At 42.0% G+C, this 16,490-nt stretch overlaps 3 protein-coding genes across 3 annotated transcripts; all 3 read left to right on the top strand.

Annotated features, from left to right (window-relative positions):
• Positions 1 to 2,199: 2,199 nt before the first annotated feature.
• Positions 2,200 to 5,260, top strand: LOC103976368 (protein indeterminate-domain 7-like). The gene is made up of 3 exons (XM_009391562.3): positions 2,200 to 2,562; positions 2,646 to 3,045; positions 4,446 to 5,260. The coding sequence occupies exons 1-3, from the start codon at positions 2,373 to 2,375 to the stop codon at positions 5,011 to 5,013; spliced, it is 1,158 nt and encodes a 385-aa protein (XP_009389837.3). The 5' UTR covers positions 2,200 to 2,372; the 3' UTR covers positions 5,014 to 5,260.
• A 2,524-nt stretch (positions 5,261 to 7,784) lies between these two features.
• On the top strand, positions 7,785 to 12,009 carry LOC135631332 (stem-specific protein TSJT1-like). The gene is made up of 4 exons (XM_065138909.1): positions 7,785 to 8,018; positions 9,999 to 10,239; positions 11,353 to 11,473; positions 11,565 to 12,009. The coding sequence occupies exons 1-4, from the start codon at positions 7,825 to 7,827 to the stop codon at positions 11,750 to 11,752; spliced, it is 744 nt and encodes a 247-aa protein (XP_064994981.1). The 5' UTR covers positions 7,785 to 7,824; the 3' UTR covers positions 11,753 to 12,009.
• A 909-nt stretch (positions 12,010 to 12,918) lies between these two features.
• On the top strand, positions 12,919 to 15,814 carry LOC135631387 (beta-carotene isomerase D27, chloroplastic-like). Its single transcript, XM_065139021.1, has 6 exons — positions 12,919 to 13,235; positions 13,761 to 13,900; positions 14,313 to 14,405; positions 14,572 to 14,633; positions 14,772 to 14,878; positions 15,493 to 15,814. The coding sequence occupies exons 1-6, from the start codon at positions 12,995 to 12,997 to the stop codon at positions 15,714 to 15,716; spliced, it is 867 nt and encodes a 288-aa protein (XP_064995093.1). The 5' UTR covers positions 12,919 to 12,994; the 3' UTR covers positions 15,717 to 15,814.
• The last annotated feature ends 676 nt before the right edge of the window (positions 15,815 to 16,490 follow it).

A 16,490-nucleotide genomic window follows, 5' to 3' on the forward strand; every position in this document is an offset into this window, starting at 1 on the left:
TCATCTTTTTACATTGTGTTTGTTGTCACCCATTGTGATCTTGCATTTCGTCTAATGAGGCTCACATGAAAGTTGGCATAATGGTAATGTTGTCGTGAGAGTTGTTGGTAGTATAAAAGGTCTTGGATCGATTATTCGTGGGGTCATCTACTCAATGGTGATGAAGGCATAGATGAGGATATGCCAAGGGAGTCGAGGGATAGAGATGATAGTGCCTCATGATGCAGAGGGCATAGTCTCATGGGGTAGACGATAGTGTTTCGTGGGACGAAGGTGACCATAGTGAAGGAGCGTGATGGTAGAGTCTTACAGGATAAAAATAGTTATTGTACGGTGGTCGGACGAAGGTGACGATTGACAATTCCCATTCAAAAGAGGAGGTGACGACGACAAGGGGCATTCAAGATATTAGCAAAAAAAAAAAAAAAAGGGCACCAAATGAAAATTTTGAAAATTTAGAGCATCTGTCAAGCCCAAAAAAATTAACTTTTTCAGGAAAGTAAAATTTTTTATGTATATTCCTAGTAAACTATGAAATTAGCGTCTGTTGTCACAAATATTATTGTAGAACATATATCCTTTCAGTTATTATCATCCTTCTCATGCCACTATTTTCAGAAATCCTAGGTTAACCTTTTAATTGACATTAATTTGTAAAAGAAATATGCAAAGATATTTTAAAAAAACCTCGAATGTCTCTAGTATCATAATGTGGTTTTAAAATGTACGAATATCACTTAGAAACTCAACTAATAGTGATCTTATGCTGGTTAGTGAAGATTAACTATATATATATATATATATATAGAGAGAGAGAGAGAGAGAGAGAGAGAGAGAGAGAGAGAGAGAGAGGTAATGATTCCAAGGATGGAGGACCATTTAAGTTCCGTAAATGACCGGTGGCTATGGTAGTGGAACACTGGCCCCACCCCCTGTTATATGTCGTATCTATTTTGGCTCATAATTCCCCTTACATATTATGCGGTGAGCGCTACACACACATCGTAGGCGAGCCGATAATGGAGCGCCATGTTAGCTGATGATTCTGTGGCTTTGTGTGTTAAGACAACTTGGACGGTTTGGCGTGTGTGTGCGTGTCACACACTTGAAATCATCCCGCTGGTATATACTTTTTTGTGTTGGGGTGGAACTTGCATCCACTGATAACAGCCAAAGAAGGTGTGAGAATTGCAAAGAATGGAACCCATGGTGGGCCTCACCATTGCACCTCCACTGTATCAGAGTTACATCGAGCAACACACACATAATAAGCTCATAAGTGAAAGAACAATAGGTTAGAGAAGAAGCGAGCCACCAATACCAAATGCTGAGCCCGAAAAGAGAGAGGTCAATCGACTGAGCTTGGATTTCGGGGTGCTGAGGACATCAATCAATTGAGCAATAATGGAGATGAAATGGCCTGTAGGAAAGGCTGTGGAGACAAGACTGAGCTGCCTTTGGTACCTTCTCCAAGCTTTTAAGGCCTATTTACCCAACAAAAAGAAGGAAGAAATGTGTGCTTTTATTATTATCATCATTTTATTCCTATCAAAGCTCCTTTGGGAGGTTTGGGTATTATGTGATAAGACATGAACCAAATAATCATCAACTCATCTACCGGAAGATAAAGTGTGCCATGGACCCAACCAAAGGAAAAAGAAGGAAAAGAAAAGCAAATACTGAATCAAAGACCAGGATTCCCTGTGCCTTGTGGGGGTAAACCTAATCTCATCTCTATGCAGCTTCTTCGTCTCTCTCTCTCTATCTCTCTCTCTCTTTGCTCCACTGTCTCCACTCTTCCCTTTTCTGATCTCTCTGACTGCAATTATAGCGCTACCCTCATATTAGAAAGAGAAGACTGAGCACTCGAGAGCTCAGTTCCTAAAATCCTTCTGTGCTGTCTTCTTTTGACATGAGAGAGACAAGAGAGAGTTGAACTCGGAACTCTTATAATACACTATTTCTGCCATATTTGATGGTTAGGGTTTCGAGAGCACATGGAAAGGAAAGGGATGTTTGATTGCCGGTGTGGAGGTGCAGAGCTGGAGGCAACTTACAACCCCCCCCTCTCCCTTCGCTTGGTTTTATGGTAATCACCACAATTTCAATGATGTCATATCTGATACGAAAACACATCGCCACCTATGCCCACTCTGAAGTATCCGAATAAAGGTTGCTTCTCTCCGGCTTCTTTCTCCCACCCTCTCTCTCTCTCTCTCTCTCTCTCTCTCTCTCTCTCTCTCTTCTTCTCCTTTAGTGGCTTTGAGCCTTGCGATAGCAACATAATAAAGATCAGATACCACTATCTTGTCCCTTCTCATTGCTATCACTGGTGCAAGAAAACAAACAACAAGGCGGTGGTCTTCTTCACCATGTTCTTATCATCATCAGCAGCAGCAGCAGCCTCCAATTCCACCTCCATCTCCGAAGAAGCTAGTGTTTCCTCCGAGACAAGATTTCATGTCGGCTTCAGCTCTTCGCTTGCACCCTCATCCCCTCACCACCAACCACAGCAGCCACCACCTAAGACCAGGAAGAAGAGAAGCCAACCGGGGAACCCAGGTAGGCCGCCGGACCTCTCCCCTCAACCCTGCTCTTCTTTGCTCCTAATTTCTTGGGTTTATGGACATATATATATGCTGCAGACCCCGATGCCGAGGTTGTAGCCTTGTCACCCAACACGCTGATGGCCACCAACAGATTTATCTGCGAGATATGTAACAAGGGTTTCCAGAGAGACCAGAACCTGCAGCTCCACAGGAGGGGCCACAATCTGCCATGGAAGCTGAGGCAGAGAAGCAGCAAGGAAGTGGCAAGGAAGAGGGTGTACGTTTGCCCGGAGCCATCTTGCGTGCACCACCATCCTTCCAGGGCGCTCGGTGACCTGACAGGGATCAAGAAGCACTTCTCCAGGAAGCATGGAGAGAAGAGGTGGAAGTGTGACAAGTGCTCCAAACGATACGCCGTGCACTCAGACTGGAAAGCCCATGTGAAGACCTGCGGAACCAAGGAATATAGATGTGATTGTGGCACCCTTTTCTCCAGGTTTGCGATCCATCAACTCTGATCACTCTCCTCTCTTGTTATCATGGTTAAACTCCGAATAGATCCTCCTATAATAACCCTACCATCACAGATCAGTATGATTTCTCTAACAGAGATCAGCATGACAATAGGTTAAAGATCTGCATTTTGAATCACTCTCTCTCTTCTTTCTGCTACCGGCATCAGATCATTTTGTTCTTGCTTGTTGAATGGAAGGCACTACAAATGCTCACTAGATTGCACAAGATAGAACTGAAAACCGTAGAAAAAGATACATTTTAAGGATTCTAGTTCTCTTTCAAACACCTCAACTGGTAGGAACCGCAGCAAGCTTGATCCTCTCTCCGAGGTGCAACTTCCGTGAGATCATCTTGAAGCTTCTCACTACATTTCTTTCTGTTGTTAGCATTCTGCTAACAATTTCTGCATCTCTCATAACTTTTCAAGCTGAGAGCAGTTGCACTTCTCACTGCAAACGACAGGCACGTATATATCGAACTTGTGTTGTTCGTGACATACTCCATCAATTGTATCTTGAGGTGTCTTTACTTCCGATGTATCTGTACAAAGCTTATCATCTTGTTAATTGGACAAGTGCATGTCATACAACTGCAGTGAGTAATAAAAACGAGAGCCAAGGAAATAATGCATGGGAATATTGGGTGACGGCTAAGTAGGAATTTTTCCTTCGTTTGCTTTACCGAGTGTACTTCTTTGTACGCTAGTTTGCTGGCATCGATGAGTTCTTGTAAGGCTGCAAAATTTCTGGATGGTCAACTGCTCGTCGTTCGATGCACACACAGTCCCGCATTGAACTGTTTGACCTAATGGGCAAACTTTGCGTTCTCTCCGAGTGTGTTTATGTAGATTTCAGTTGCCTAAACTTTTGCATCAGTATCTGACATTACAAATCAACATGTTATGTGGAACTCTTGTCTTGTTATTATCATTACTATTATTGATGTTACTGTTGTTGTTGTTGTTGTTGTTCAGAGAGGATATAGCAAAACATGGTCAATTTCTTTGATTATGTATCCTGCATCATCTTGTTCTACATGGACATTGAGATCATTGAGAAGTTACTGCACATTCACCTCCATTTCTATGTGGACATTCTTTCATCTCCATTTTAGTTTATGTTTAACATTGCAGCACATATTTTTGTGTGTCCTGTCCAAGAAAAATAAACATTTTATCATAAATCTCTCTCTCTCTCTCTCTCTCTCTCTCTCTCTCTCTCTCTCTCTCAAACACACACTGTGTGGGGCTGTGTGGCCACTCAAACTCAATTCCTCATATCTCATTCAACATAGCCTTCTCATGTATTGTGTTTCTCTTGTTATTTATCTTCTTTATCTTATTTGATATGTACACTTGTGATCTCTGTTGTGTTCATGCAGGAAAGACAGCTTCATCACCCACAGAGCCTTCTGCGATGCCTTGGCAGAAGAAAGCGCAAGACTCATGTCCGCCGCTGTCACCACGTCACCTCCGCTCCACCAACCCCTCTTCCTCCCATTCTCCTCCTGGCACCCGACGACGAGTTCTAACCCTAACTTGATCCTTAACCCTAGCCATGACCCTGACATCGGAGCATTGCAAATCAAACCAGCTGAGAACGATCTCCCTTCCCTCGTTCACCACCTTCCCACCGGAACCAGCACCTCGGCCCACCTCTCAGCCACTGCACTTCTCCAGAGGGCCTCCACCATGGGCGCTATGAGCTTCACCAACACCGTCAGCGGCCAAGGTTACGATGGCATGATGGTCGGCGACGTCGCTGCCTTTCCAATGTGGCAGAACGGCCATCGCTTGACGAGGGACTTCCTCGGTGTGGCGGCCGGCGAGGCTGGGGACGAAGACGACGACCTACTCCTGGATCTGGTGGCCGCCTCCTCCTGTGCTCCCATGGGTGACCCAACCAAGCAGCTCTCCGGGTTCCCTCCGGTGACCGGGCCGTGGGATTGATCGCTGGTACAGGACGTCGGTTGTAATGTTCTTTCATGTTCTTGCGTTGCCCTGCTGGTGTTATTTCATCTTGCTTTTTGCGTAGCACATTGACCTAAATTGCAAGCACGCGGACACGGTGAGCATCCACGACATAAGCTACTGTGTGTGAGAGCAAAAGGAGAGCACTTTTCTGACATGGCTTAGTAGCAAATAGAACCTGTGTCTGTGCTCAGATTGCTGAAACGAAAGAGGTGTTGAGAGAGAATTCCAATGTTCTTTTATGCTTTTAGCTTCTTGCAATAACCAGACCAAAATCGATGACAAACTCAAAGAGAACAGATCGACTCTTGCAAAAGCTGGTCAACTTAGCCACAACAATCCAAGTTCTCCTGCAACTAAAAAAGCAGGGCTCACTTTTAGGGTTTCAAATGGACATGGTTGGTGATAAGGGAGGACGAGGTGGCAGTCAGGGCCAAAACGTCCTCGACATGGCCCATCAGAAATGATGAAAGGGCAAAAGATGAAGGAACAGAAACGTCAAGGCGTGAGGAAAAATATGTTCACGGATGCACATCAACTGAATCCTCCGGTCCTTTCGATCGCCTTGCTTTCTTGAATTCCGATCCGGGCTCGTATTGGGATTGGAGGAGATCAAGGCAGCTTTACGATGGACATGCGGCGATCCTTTCTCCATCGTTAAACGCACATCGAACACTCAGATGCACGCAGGCCGACATCTCCTCGCAATTAACCTATTCACAGAAATTGCTAGGGTTTAGCATAGCAGTCTCTAAGAGAATTCTCACCGTTTCTATCTTCTCATGATTTGGAGAGTCAACTACGCGAGCCAGACTTGTGCAGCTGAAATCGAACAGCATGTTCTACAAGAGAAGCTGGAGAGAAAGAGGACAGGACTGGTCTCGGGATCTATGTATGGAGGGAGGAGAGTTGCATGAGACAGCTTTTGAAAAGGCTTTATGGGGAGAACAACACATGCATGTGAGTTGCAGGGGGTTAGGAGTACACAATGTGCCATTTTGCCTCCGAAGAAAGACTACTACTCTGACCACCTTTTTCTTTTCTTTCTTTATTCCTTTTGCTTTACACAAGCAGACAAACCAAAAGCTCGCTCGCTCGCCGTCCCTCCCTCCCACCCTCCTTGGGCTTCCAACCCTCCACCTTCCATGACCTAATTATTAGCTGCCTCGTCGTTCTTCTCATGCTCGCTACCACAATATTCCAGCACACGCCATGCATGCAGCATAATCCGATGGTGTTGATCCGAAGAACAGCCAGAGAGATGGTTCATCGTGGACGTAAACCTACCCCCCCGAAAGAAGAGGGAATCACTTCGAAGGCTGATCGATCTGAAAGAGAGAAGGAAGGGTCATATATTTCCCTAGGTAGAACTGGAAAATGATGGCAGTGGTCCAAGCGCCATTTCTTTGTGGGATTCACATCAATTCCCACTCCAAAGCTTGACATGCGTGAAGGGTCGGGAATTGGGAAAAGTATTGGACAGCTTGGAAGAAGGTCGATGAAAAGGATGGCGTGGGTGCTTCAAGCCCCACTGGATCATTCCATTTCCTGTATCCTTTTCTTCCATATATAGAACTCAGCAGCAAATAAACTCCCACAAGAACAAACATTCACGTCAAGCTAAGATCGGATCGTATTACATCAGAATTCCTCAGCCATGTTGGCCTAGTAAATACCAGTCATTCAGATCATCGATCGAACCATTAACAGTATTCTTTAATATTTTTGCATGAAGGTTTTGCTACCATCATATGCATCCTGCCCAACACAGGCCTGTTCTACCAAGGCATATGGGACCCATAGACTGGCACTCACTCTTCAATTGGAATCTCACGTCTGGTTCTTGCAGCAGCCCTGTGGAAGGAGAGGGTTCAAACTCAAACATGCAGCTGAAGAGTCTCGTAGCTTCTGGTCTTTTATGTTGTCATCAGATAAGGTTCGTCAGTAGTAAACCTTCTCAGTAAATTTGTGCTGCTAACATGACAAGGACCATATGCTGGCCCAATAGTTTATAGAGTCGCAATGGGTTGCATGTATACCTATCGAATCGCATCCATTTCCAGCCCAAATCCAACAATATACGGCTTAAAACGATTTCGTTCTCATCAACTATATTGACTTAAACGTAGAAGAGATTATGTCGAGAACTTCATCCAATTTTGGTCTTTATATAGATTAATCGTGGAGCATTCGTTCGAGCCCTTCTCAACCCTTGAACGGGCATTCAAGTCTTCCTTCGATTATATTGGACTTGTTGGATCCAAGCATTTTTACTATCGTTAATGGTGGATGAGTGAGATATCACATGATCCAACGACACCCACCTAAGTTTATTATGCAGGCAATTGCGCTGGTTGACCATTTCCCTTCGTCTAATAAGAGAGTAAATTAGCATATGTATTTCCTGTCCTCCACGTCAGGCCCCTGTATCGAGTGACCGCTGACTTTTATTATATCGCGAGTTTACCAAAATGCCCCCTCACCACCTCAGAAGACGTACCCACGTCTCCACTAAACGTGACCCGAACTCCGCTTACCCAATCGCACCAAAATGCCCCCTCGCTTTCTCACGTCATTTTGGTGGTTAATTATAAGCATATGACGTGTCGTGGTATCGTTGCGGGTTCGAACCGCTGGTGCCGATTTAATAGTGTGCTCTTGCTATTGGTGTGAACAAAGAGGGTAGTTTCGGCATAGTGGCTCTTTAAAACGATCGATGACGGGAGGATGACGCGAGAGAGCTCTGAAGATTCTGAGTTGGGCTTGTGGTGTTTTGGGTCGACGAGGGAGATGTTGGCGGTGTTCGATCGGAAGGTCGCGAAGTGCCCGGAGGGGCTGAGGAGCCCGGGGGCGGAGGGGGGCGACGGGGGACGCAGCATGTTGGATCACTTCCTGGCGGCGCGAGCGGGGGCGGTGGCCATCAACCTTGGCTCTTCTGGGGGCTTGGCTTACACGTCGAAGAAGCAGACTCCTCTGCTTCCGAGGTAACTGTAATACAACCAAAATCAAATCTTGATGAACGGCGAGGTGATACATTCGAACAAAAGCTTCGAGCAAGCTGTCGAATCCCTTGTTCGAACATCCCATTCCGTGAGGTTTTAACAGTCTTCCAGTCTTCCGATATGTTCTTTTTGTGGATAATTATATGATAATTACCTTCAATTTTGTTCTTCTTTCCTGTTTTGGGTGTGTGTAAGCATTAATTCTTTATACGACCAATTAATTCGCATGGAAGCTTCATATAATCATGTTTCGACGCAGGATTCATTTCAAATGGTCATCTTGGTAAAGGATGATTTCGTTCGTCTGATCTGTTTGTTCTTAAAGCATCGGAATCTTCTGGCAAATGCCCTTCGTACTCAAAACTACACCGTGTGAATTGGATTTGTTGTGAATGATCCTACTGGTAGACGCGTCCAGTATTTCTTGCTAATTTTGAGGTCAAATTAGCTTCTCAGACATAGATATGGCTCATGGGATTGTTGGTGTAAATGTGACGGATGCATCAAAAGGGTTACTAACCATTAGAATTAATTTTCTTTTATTAAATTGATCATCAAGGTTTACTAGTAAATCTATTTCCGGAATACATTTGTATTTTTCTTTATTGTCTTCTGGTAGGCAATTTATCCAATGAGAAAGGGTTATAATCTTCTTGGCCTTTGTCTTTGTTACTTAACATCGAGAGATTACTGAACTTATCATTGATTTCCTGGAATTAGTTTAATGTTGCCACCTCCATGGAAGTTATCTTCTTTTGATTGTTGCATGGTGCCACTTATATTTTATAATGCTGATGCTGCTTTAGTGTAGAAGGTAAGCCAATCTCTACCCCTGGTAGAGGCAGAGATAAGGTTGTGCACATTGATCCTCCCTGGATTGTGTACATCAATCCTCCCTAGACCGTGGACTGTTAGAAAGATCGTCGCAACAGGTTGTTTTTTTCTTTATGCTGCCTTGTCCATTTGGATAACTTGATAGACCAGAATAATGGGAACTTGATAAAGGAGAGAATCTATTTTTTTGGTCATGTAACAAATGAGAGAAATGGCGAGAATTGATTTCTTTCCAAACCCTCCTTTCTTTGCAAGTGGAGGATGATGTGATAGAATAAAATCTTTTAAGTGATTCTTTATCTCCAGAGAGGAAGAGGTTTATTGCCCTTAGCTTTTCCACTTTTCATCTCTGCTGTGATTACTCTTTCATCCTCTACTCTTTTAATTACTAAAATTGGGGTGCACAGGATGCTGGTGCATCAATAGCTATGTTGCATTGATAGCTTCGATAACTATTTAAGTAAACTCTACAAAAATTATTACCGGCAAAATGTATTTTTGTGTCAAATTAAGGCACATGTGTACATGATCAGATGATGGTGCTGATGCATTCCCAAAACCATTTTGACTCAATAGTTGGATAATTTAATTATCCTTTGCGAAATACTGCAAGGATAAATGGAAATTGCATCTCAAAATCATGATCTTCTCTTCTTTCTTTTTTTTCCATTTAATTTTTTTCTCGTGCTTATATGTCATGTTGGTGGAGATGCTGGCTAGTAGTTACTATTTTCTCCTCTTTCATGCTTGAAAGGTTGAACAGAAATGTGTGTAACTTCAATTTCACCTATCATAGTTTCATCTTTCCTAATAATTCTGCCATTAACGATGGTGGTAGTCTGCTAGTATAATAATTCTTACTACTTTTAAAAAAAAATCCTTTATTTTAATTTTTGTCATTCTTTGTATCCAAATAATCTTTTTGCTTTAATGCCTTCATAAAGCTCTTACTTATAGTAAACTTTGCAAGTTCTGCTTTTCTCCACCTTCCTGGTTGCATCTAGAACCTCTTTTGTTATGAAAAAACATTTTTAGCTTAAAGGAACAAGATCTAGCAGAATCAGTTTTATGTTTCTTAGTTATTTAGCATGCAACAGAATGGTAATATTCTTGGTGGTTCTTTTGCAGATTATTCGCTGTGGTGGATGATATATTTTGCTTATTCCAAGGGCATATCCAGAATATAACTTCTCTCAAGCAACAGTATGGATTAGGCAAGACTGCTAATGAAGTAATTATTGTCATTGAGGCGTATAAAACACTGAGAGATAGAGGACCATTCCCTGCAAGTCAAGTTCTGAGAGATCTAAATGGAAAATTTGCTTTCATTCTGTTTGATAGCTCATCAAACACTACCTTCATGGCCAGCGTGAGTATTCAAATTAATTATCCTCTCCTGCTTTCTATTTCTTTGTTTTTCAAGAATGAAAATTATATAGCGCATACTGTGCCACTGGATAACAACACAATCTTTCTATTGGGCACATGATGCCTTCACAGACTTGAACAATGAAACTTCAACTTTTCAACAGCTTTAAATTTCTCCAGTAGTTTGTCTTTGGCTACTTCTCTATTACTTTACTCAAGCAATTTCGCTTCTTGGCTCCCACCTTCTCCTTTTTTCCTTGTCTTTGACCATGTGAAGAGGGGCACTCCCTTGTGACTCTTGCTTTTCTGATTTTTTGCACTTACCAACTTTGTGTTTCAATCTGTAGTGAGAAACATTCCCTAGCAACCTATGTTTCCTCGTTTCATTTTTGTGCACTTCCCAACATTATATTTCAAGCTGTGGTGAATTTTGAGTTTGGGAGCTCATACTTTCTCTTTCAGACCAAGTAGTTTTGTGGAAAGTTTGAGGAACTTCATGTTTGTGTGAAATAATGCTCCAGAGATTCTCATGTTGACAAAGTTTCCCTTTTGTGCGGTGAATGACAATTGAATTTTCAAAACCCGCACTTTTGTGCATATGAGCCCAAAATTTGAACAAAATAGTGAAGTTGCATAGATGTATTGCCTAGGTTAGGGCACCCATGGCTTTATGCATCCTCAGATAGTCCATGTGCCTTTCTCAGTTACATGTGTATTTCTCTTCTGTTCTTCACATGTGTTCTCTGACATCTCATGACACTTGAGCTCTAAATGGAAATATCACATACCTTTTCTCCTCGGATCACGTTATGTTATATCTTCTAAAAGAACTCTCAATAAGAGAATTAAGAGTATTTACTATGCCCATAATTTTGATTAAGCATCAATTACTTGATACATCGGAAATAAGAGCACCTGGATCTCAGATGCTTAACAATAGCATTTAGTGTTTTGGTCTTTTTGATACTGATGAGGCGATGACTAAAATTGGCAATGCAGTGACATGTAAATTCTTATAATTGTAAGATGCAAGCAGCTTATGCATAGGTTGGTTTAGTTTGTCATAATTTCAAGTGGAATGTCACTGAATCTGGATGTCTCTTTCTGGACTCAGGATGCTGATGGGAGTGTTCCCTTCTTCTGGGGAGCTGATGCACAAGACCATCTTGTACTTTCCGATGATGCGGACATTGTCAAGAAGGGTTGTGGAAAATCATTTGCACCTTTTCCTAAAGGTACAAAATATTTGAGAATGTCATCTACCATTCAGCATACTGTTGTATCCATGATCTTTCGTGCATATCCTCATTTTCCATTTCCTGGCAGGCTGCTTCTTTACGACATCTGGGGGATTGCAGAGTTTTGAGCATCCTATGAACGAACTTAAGCCGATGCCAAGAGTTGACAGCCAAGGCCAGGTCTGTGGTGCTACGTACAACGTTGACTACATGGCTAAGAAGGATGCCGGGATGCCCAGAGTCGGCAGTTCTGCAAATTGGTCTTCCCAATTTTAACACTGCAAGCAATTGCATGCTGCCTTTGTTGTTTCTCCCTACATATATTAACCATGTCTTTTTTTCCATTTGATGTATCCATGCTTCACCTTGGTGATTGTGCACATCTTTGCAAGAATGTTTATGCTCTTGCCAAAGACCTTGCTATAGCATAAAGCATCATACCTATGTTTGGATCCCTGAACCTTTTATGTAGCAGTGATAAATCTCCCACTTGTATGTGGCAAATAAAAGTTCTTTTTACTTCTTTTGATCAATGATGTAATTTTTATATATTGCTTTTGCTTGATTTCATCTTAGTTTGAAAGGATTACTTCCAGCAAATCCTCAGAGAAAGTTATATATAGTATGATGCATGCAGCTTGAAGCAACAGAGGAATGAGACATCACTGCAGCCTTTAAACAAGGAAGGAGGCAGTTGAATATCAACACTGGCCATCAAGAATTTTATTTTCATGATGAAGATATTATTTGAAGGTTTGAGATGAACTGATACCACTACCAAAATAACAGTATTCTAATTTTTTCTTTTTTCAGAAGAAAAGGTTGCTCTCAAATATCTTTTTTCTGTCAAAATCTATGCCGGCTTTTTCTCTCACACATCTGAAAATTCTATCAGGACTTGCTGTGTTCTTTGAACTCATTGGCAACTTCTAAATGGTAGGCATGTTTCCAAGATCCCTTTGCCAGTGTCATAAGAATTTATGTAAATTGATCAAGCCTTATACATTTACTCCTTCGCTCTCTTTAATTCTCTCCAGGAAGCCTGATCATACTTTTATGGTAGTAATTAAAGAGAGACAAAATGGTTTATTGATGAACTTAGCAGATCAAAAGTTTACCTGAGATATGAATGCTTGCTGCTCTCTTTTTATATGATTATCGCACTACATCTACTTAGAAATGTCAAAATATCTTTGAATCGAAAACAAATTACTCCTGTAAATCAAATTAATCCTCATATTATCACTATTATCATACCCTCCTCAAATTCCTGCATCGACGGATCTCATGCGCTGGATACGTCCTTTACCGTCTCTATTGTTACACCTCGAAAGCATCCAATGTTAGCTCACACTAGTATGGTGGTGTCCTCCTCTTCTGTTCTCCTCACGCAACAAAAGCTCTCTTACGCCCATCACCTCCCTCCACCGGATACTCTTTGAACCTCCTTTGTTTCTTCTCTCGCTCTTCTTCCTCGTATTAACCCTTAAGAGCTTCTTTCTTTCTCTCTCAAGCACGATGGAAGCTAATATTCTTCGTTGTGGGGGGATTAAGAGGCTTCCTCCGATAAGCAGAAGACCACAAGGGATGGAGTTAGGCCATCGGATGCCACCCCGAAAGCTCCTGTCTTCTGTAGTTGAAGCGAGGGTGCAGACCGAGGAGAAGATGGTGGCAGCCACAGAGAAGACGACGTACAAAGACAACTGGTTCGACCGACTTGCCATCCGCTACCTTTCAAGATCTCTTCAAGCCACCACAGGTTCGTCATGGTGCTTACAGACAGACTAACTATGCTGATCATGGCGCTTACACTTCTTCTTCTTCTTGTTTCGACAAGCCATAGTTACTCACAGAAAGCAACTAAAAGAAACATAACAGTAATGGTTGCAAAATGCTAGACGTAGATATCAACTCTACCTACATATTAGACATGCAGATTAGGTAAAGTAATTCCCACCAATACTGATCAGACCATTAGCAATGGAGGAAAAGAAAAGAGAGCTAGAAATGAATATGTTTCTCTATTTCATCAAAACTACAGCTACAAAATACACCTTTTGGACAACATGTCACGACAGAAAAAAAATCGTAGCAATGCATAAACATCTTGGAACATTTGTTTCCAGAAAAGTTGCATACTTGTTTTGTTGCTGTGTTTTGTTGGATTTAAGATAGAGAAAGGTGTGACAGTGTTTTCTGCTGTTGGCTTGTAGAGTGCAGTTTGTGTCTCTTTTCATTTTCTTTCTTTAAAGCAGAACATGAAGATAGCTGATTTGACTCACAGGCATAAGCAACAACAAGGAAGGATATGAGAGCTTGGTTGAGGCAGCAATCATGATCTGCAAGAAAGTTGATGCCAAAGCACAGCAGGATCTGGTGATCCAATCTCTCCACAGCGCCCTTCCAGTGATCATATTAACAATGGCAAGTTACTCTTCGACCTTCTTCATCATGGTTCTGAGAAATAAAATTTCCAACATAAATGTGTGTATTTTTCTCCGACATTTGATCTGGACTGTTGGATGGTAAACCAATGGACTGATACTCTTGATCAACTAATTAATTGGAGCAAATTATTGGAGAATAAAGAGTTACCCTATAGAATCATAGGACATTAACTGAAACCATGCCCTTGACATGCTTCATATATCTTCAGAGAGACTCTCAATTCTGTAAACCCTGTTAGAGATGCAGAAACAACATGCCAATAAGAAACATGAGACAGAAGAAATCCAACGTTTCCTGCTTGTGATAGTTCACATCACAGCACATTTGCTAGATGCATGTTTTCTCCGAGCACTAGATTGCTAATGGAATTTTGGCATCAACATGTCAGATAAAGATCTTACTTCCACAGTCAACATTCACAAGAGAGATCTTTGCAGCCTTCACCACTCTGTTCTTCCCTTGGCTGGTTGGCCCTTGCCAGGTATGGGCTTTCTTACTGCACCCTCTTCCTTAATGATTTTTATCTGTAAGCAGATCTTATAAATTCATCCTTAAATTCACATTGACATCTGAGAATAAAAAAGACCCTGGATTAGTAAGCATTTGAATGCATCGATCTGAAGTGACATTTCAATTTGCCAAGGAAGGTCAGGAAATCAGAAGTCAAAGGAAAGACAGAGAAGAATGTGGTGTACATCCCTAAATGCAGGTACTCTTTGATCCCTTGTTCATATCTCAGACAACGAAAAACAAGAAATGAAAAGATTATGCAATTATATACGGTAGAATTCATACATCTCATCTGTTCATTGTTAAGACTTTGTGAAGTTTTGCTTCTGCCATGCAGGTTTCTGGAGAGCACCAACTGTGTAGGGATGTGCACAAACTTGTGCAAGGTCCCCTCCCAGAAGTTCATCCAGGATTCACTCGGCATGCCTGTCTACATGGTTCCAAGTATGAGTCTTACTCTATCACTCTCGGACAACCCTTCAAAATTGCATATCATATATACCAGACGATTGTCTTCCCTCGGATACTTGTACTCGCTATGGGAGGACAAGTAGGCCACATCGACAGTAGATTGCACCATCTTTTACGAACAGTGGATGCACCATCCCTGAAGGAAGAAAAGGGAGGAGGAGGGGTGGGAGATTGCACCATGTTTCCGTGAGTTGAGGTCCACAGAGCAACCATTTAGGGAACAAGAAAAATAGAACGAGATCCACAATGGGAGTATAAAATGCTTTGCGTCACCTTTTCCCTCAATGTTTCAGAGCGAAGAGCTCCCCTGTCTGCAGTCAGCCATTGTCGTGCTCCATGCTCTTCCATTCATTCTAGTGTCCGAGAAGAAACATCGTTCCCTCATTTGCCATCACATTCCATGAGACATCTACACTTGCACCGTCAAGTCTCACTCACGACAAGCACTGGCTTGTTCAAGTTGAGCATTGAGCTCCAGTAGATGCTGCACAAGCAGCAACTGATATTTTCGAGTAATATGTTTATTTTCTATAGATTTACAAGATACAAGTGATCTAAATCAAATGGTTACGATTGCTGAATCCCAGATTTTGAAGACCTGAGCTGCGAGATGGTCTTTGGTCAGCAACCTCCTCTTCATGACCCCACGTTGAAGCAACCATGCTACCACAAGTCCTGTAATGGCATCGATCCCAGCACGTTGACAGGCAAAAGAATTCATCCCTTGACTTCTTCTAACTACGATCTTATTTGGCCACTGTTTGCAGGCATAACAAAGCAGAAACATGGTGTGAACTGCTCCAGTGGATGAAAGAGAACTGGCAGCACTTCATCCTACGACGCAGCAGATTACACTGTATTAAATATGCAGTTGATTTAGTCTTTCTTTCAACTGAAAATATATGTACTGTCGATCAGAAGGTGATGGGAATACTGTTTACATGTCATTTGCTGTCGAATTAAATATGTAGAACAAGACACATTTCAGTCTCCGAATAATTGTGATGTGACGCCCTTTAATACCCCTTTTGGTTTGACTTTTCTTTTTAGAATCTTCTCACAGGATCTAAATAATGAATCACAAGAGAATCTTATCATCGAGGAACTGCGTTTGTCGAATTCATCCCCACTAATGGTAGGTGAGATCAATAGCAATCCACAATTACGATATGGGAATTGGAGAGTAAGACCATCAGTCAACACATCATGTGCATGCTTAAAGCAACATAAAGCGCGAGTTAGGGCTAATCGAGAAACCTTTTTTCCATGGGAATGCCATAACTAAGTTTTCTATTAGGAAGACGATGAAGGTTTATTCCACGTACGGACTTCTGACTGCATTCTTACGGCAAACAATGGCAAATCTCCATTTAGTTTACGGAAACTTTTGACAGTCCTTTTGCGTGCAAAGCCATTGTCCATGAAGAACTGAAGAATGATAATTTGATATTTCCAAATGCCAACTATCTGAACTCATTGATCTTAGGAGGATTCAACTAAATCCGGATTGAAACTGGCACCAAAGAAGAATAGGGAGGAGGAATGGGTAATTGCGCCATAGTTTCTGTGAGACGAGGACCACCAG

The sequence above is a fragment of the Musa acuminata genome, chromosome BXJ3-2 (assembly GCF_036884655.1).
Source record: "Musa acuminata AAA Group cultivar baxijiao chromosome BXJ3-2, Cavendish_Baxijiao_AAA, whole genome shotgun sequence".
Taxonomy (NCBI): Eukaryota; Viridiplantae; Streptophyta; class Magnoliopsida; order Zingiberales; family Musaceae; genus Musa; species Musa acuminata.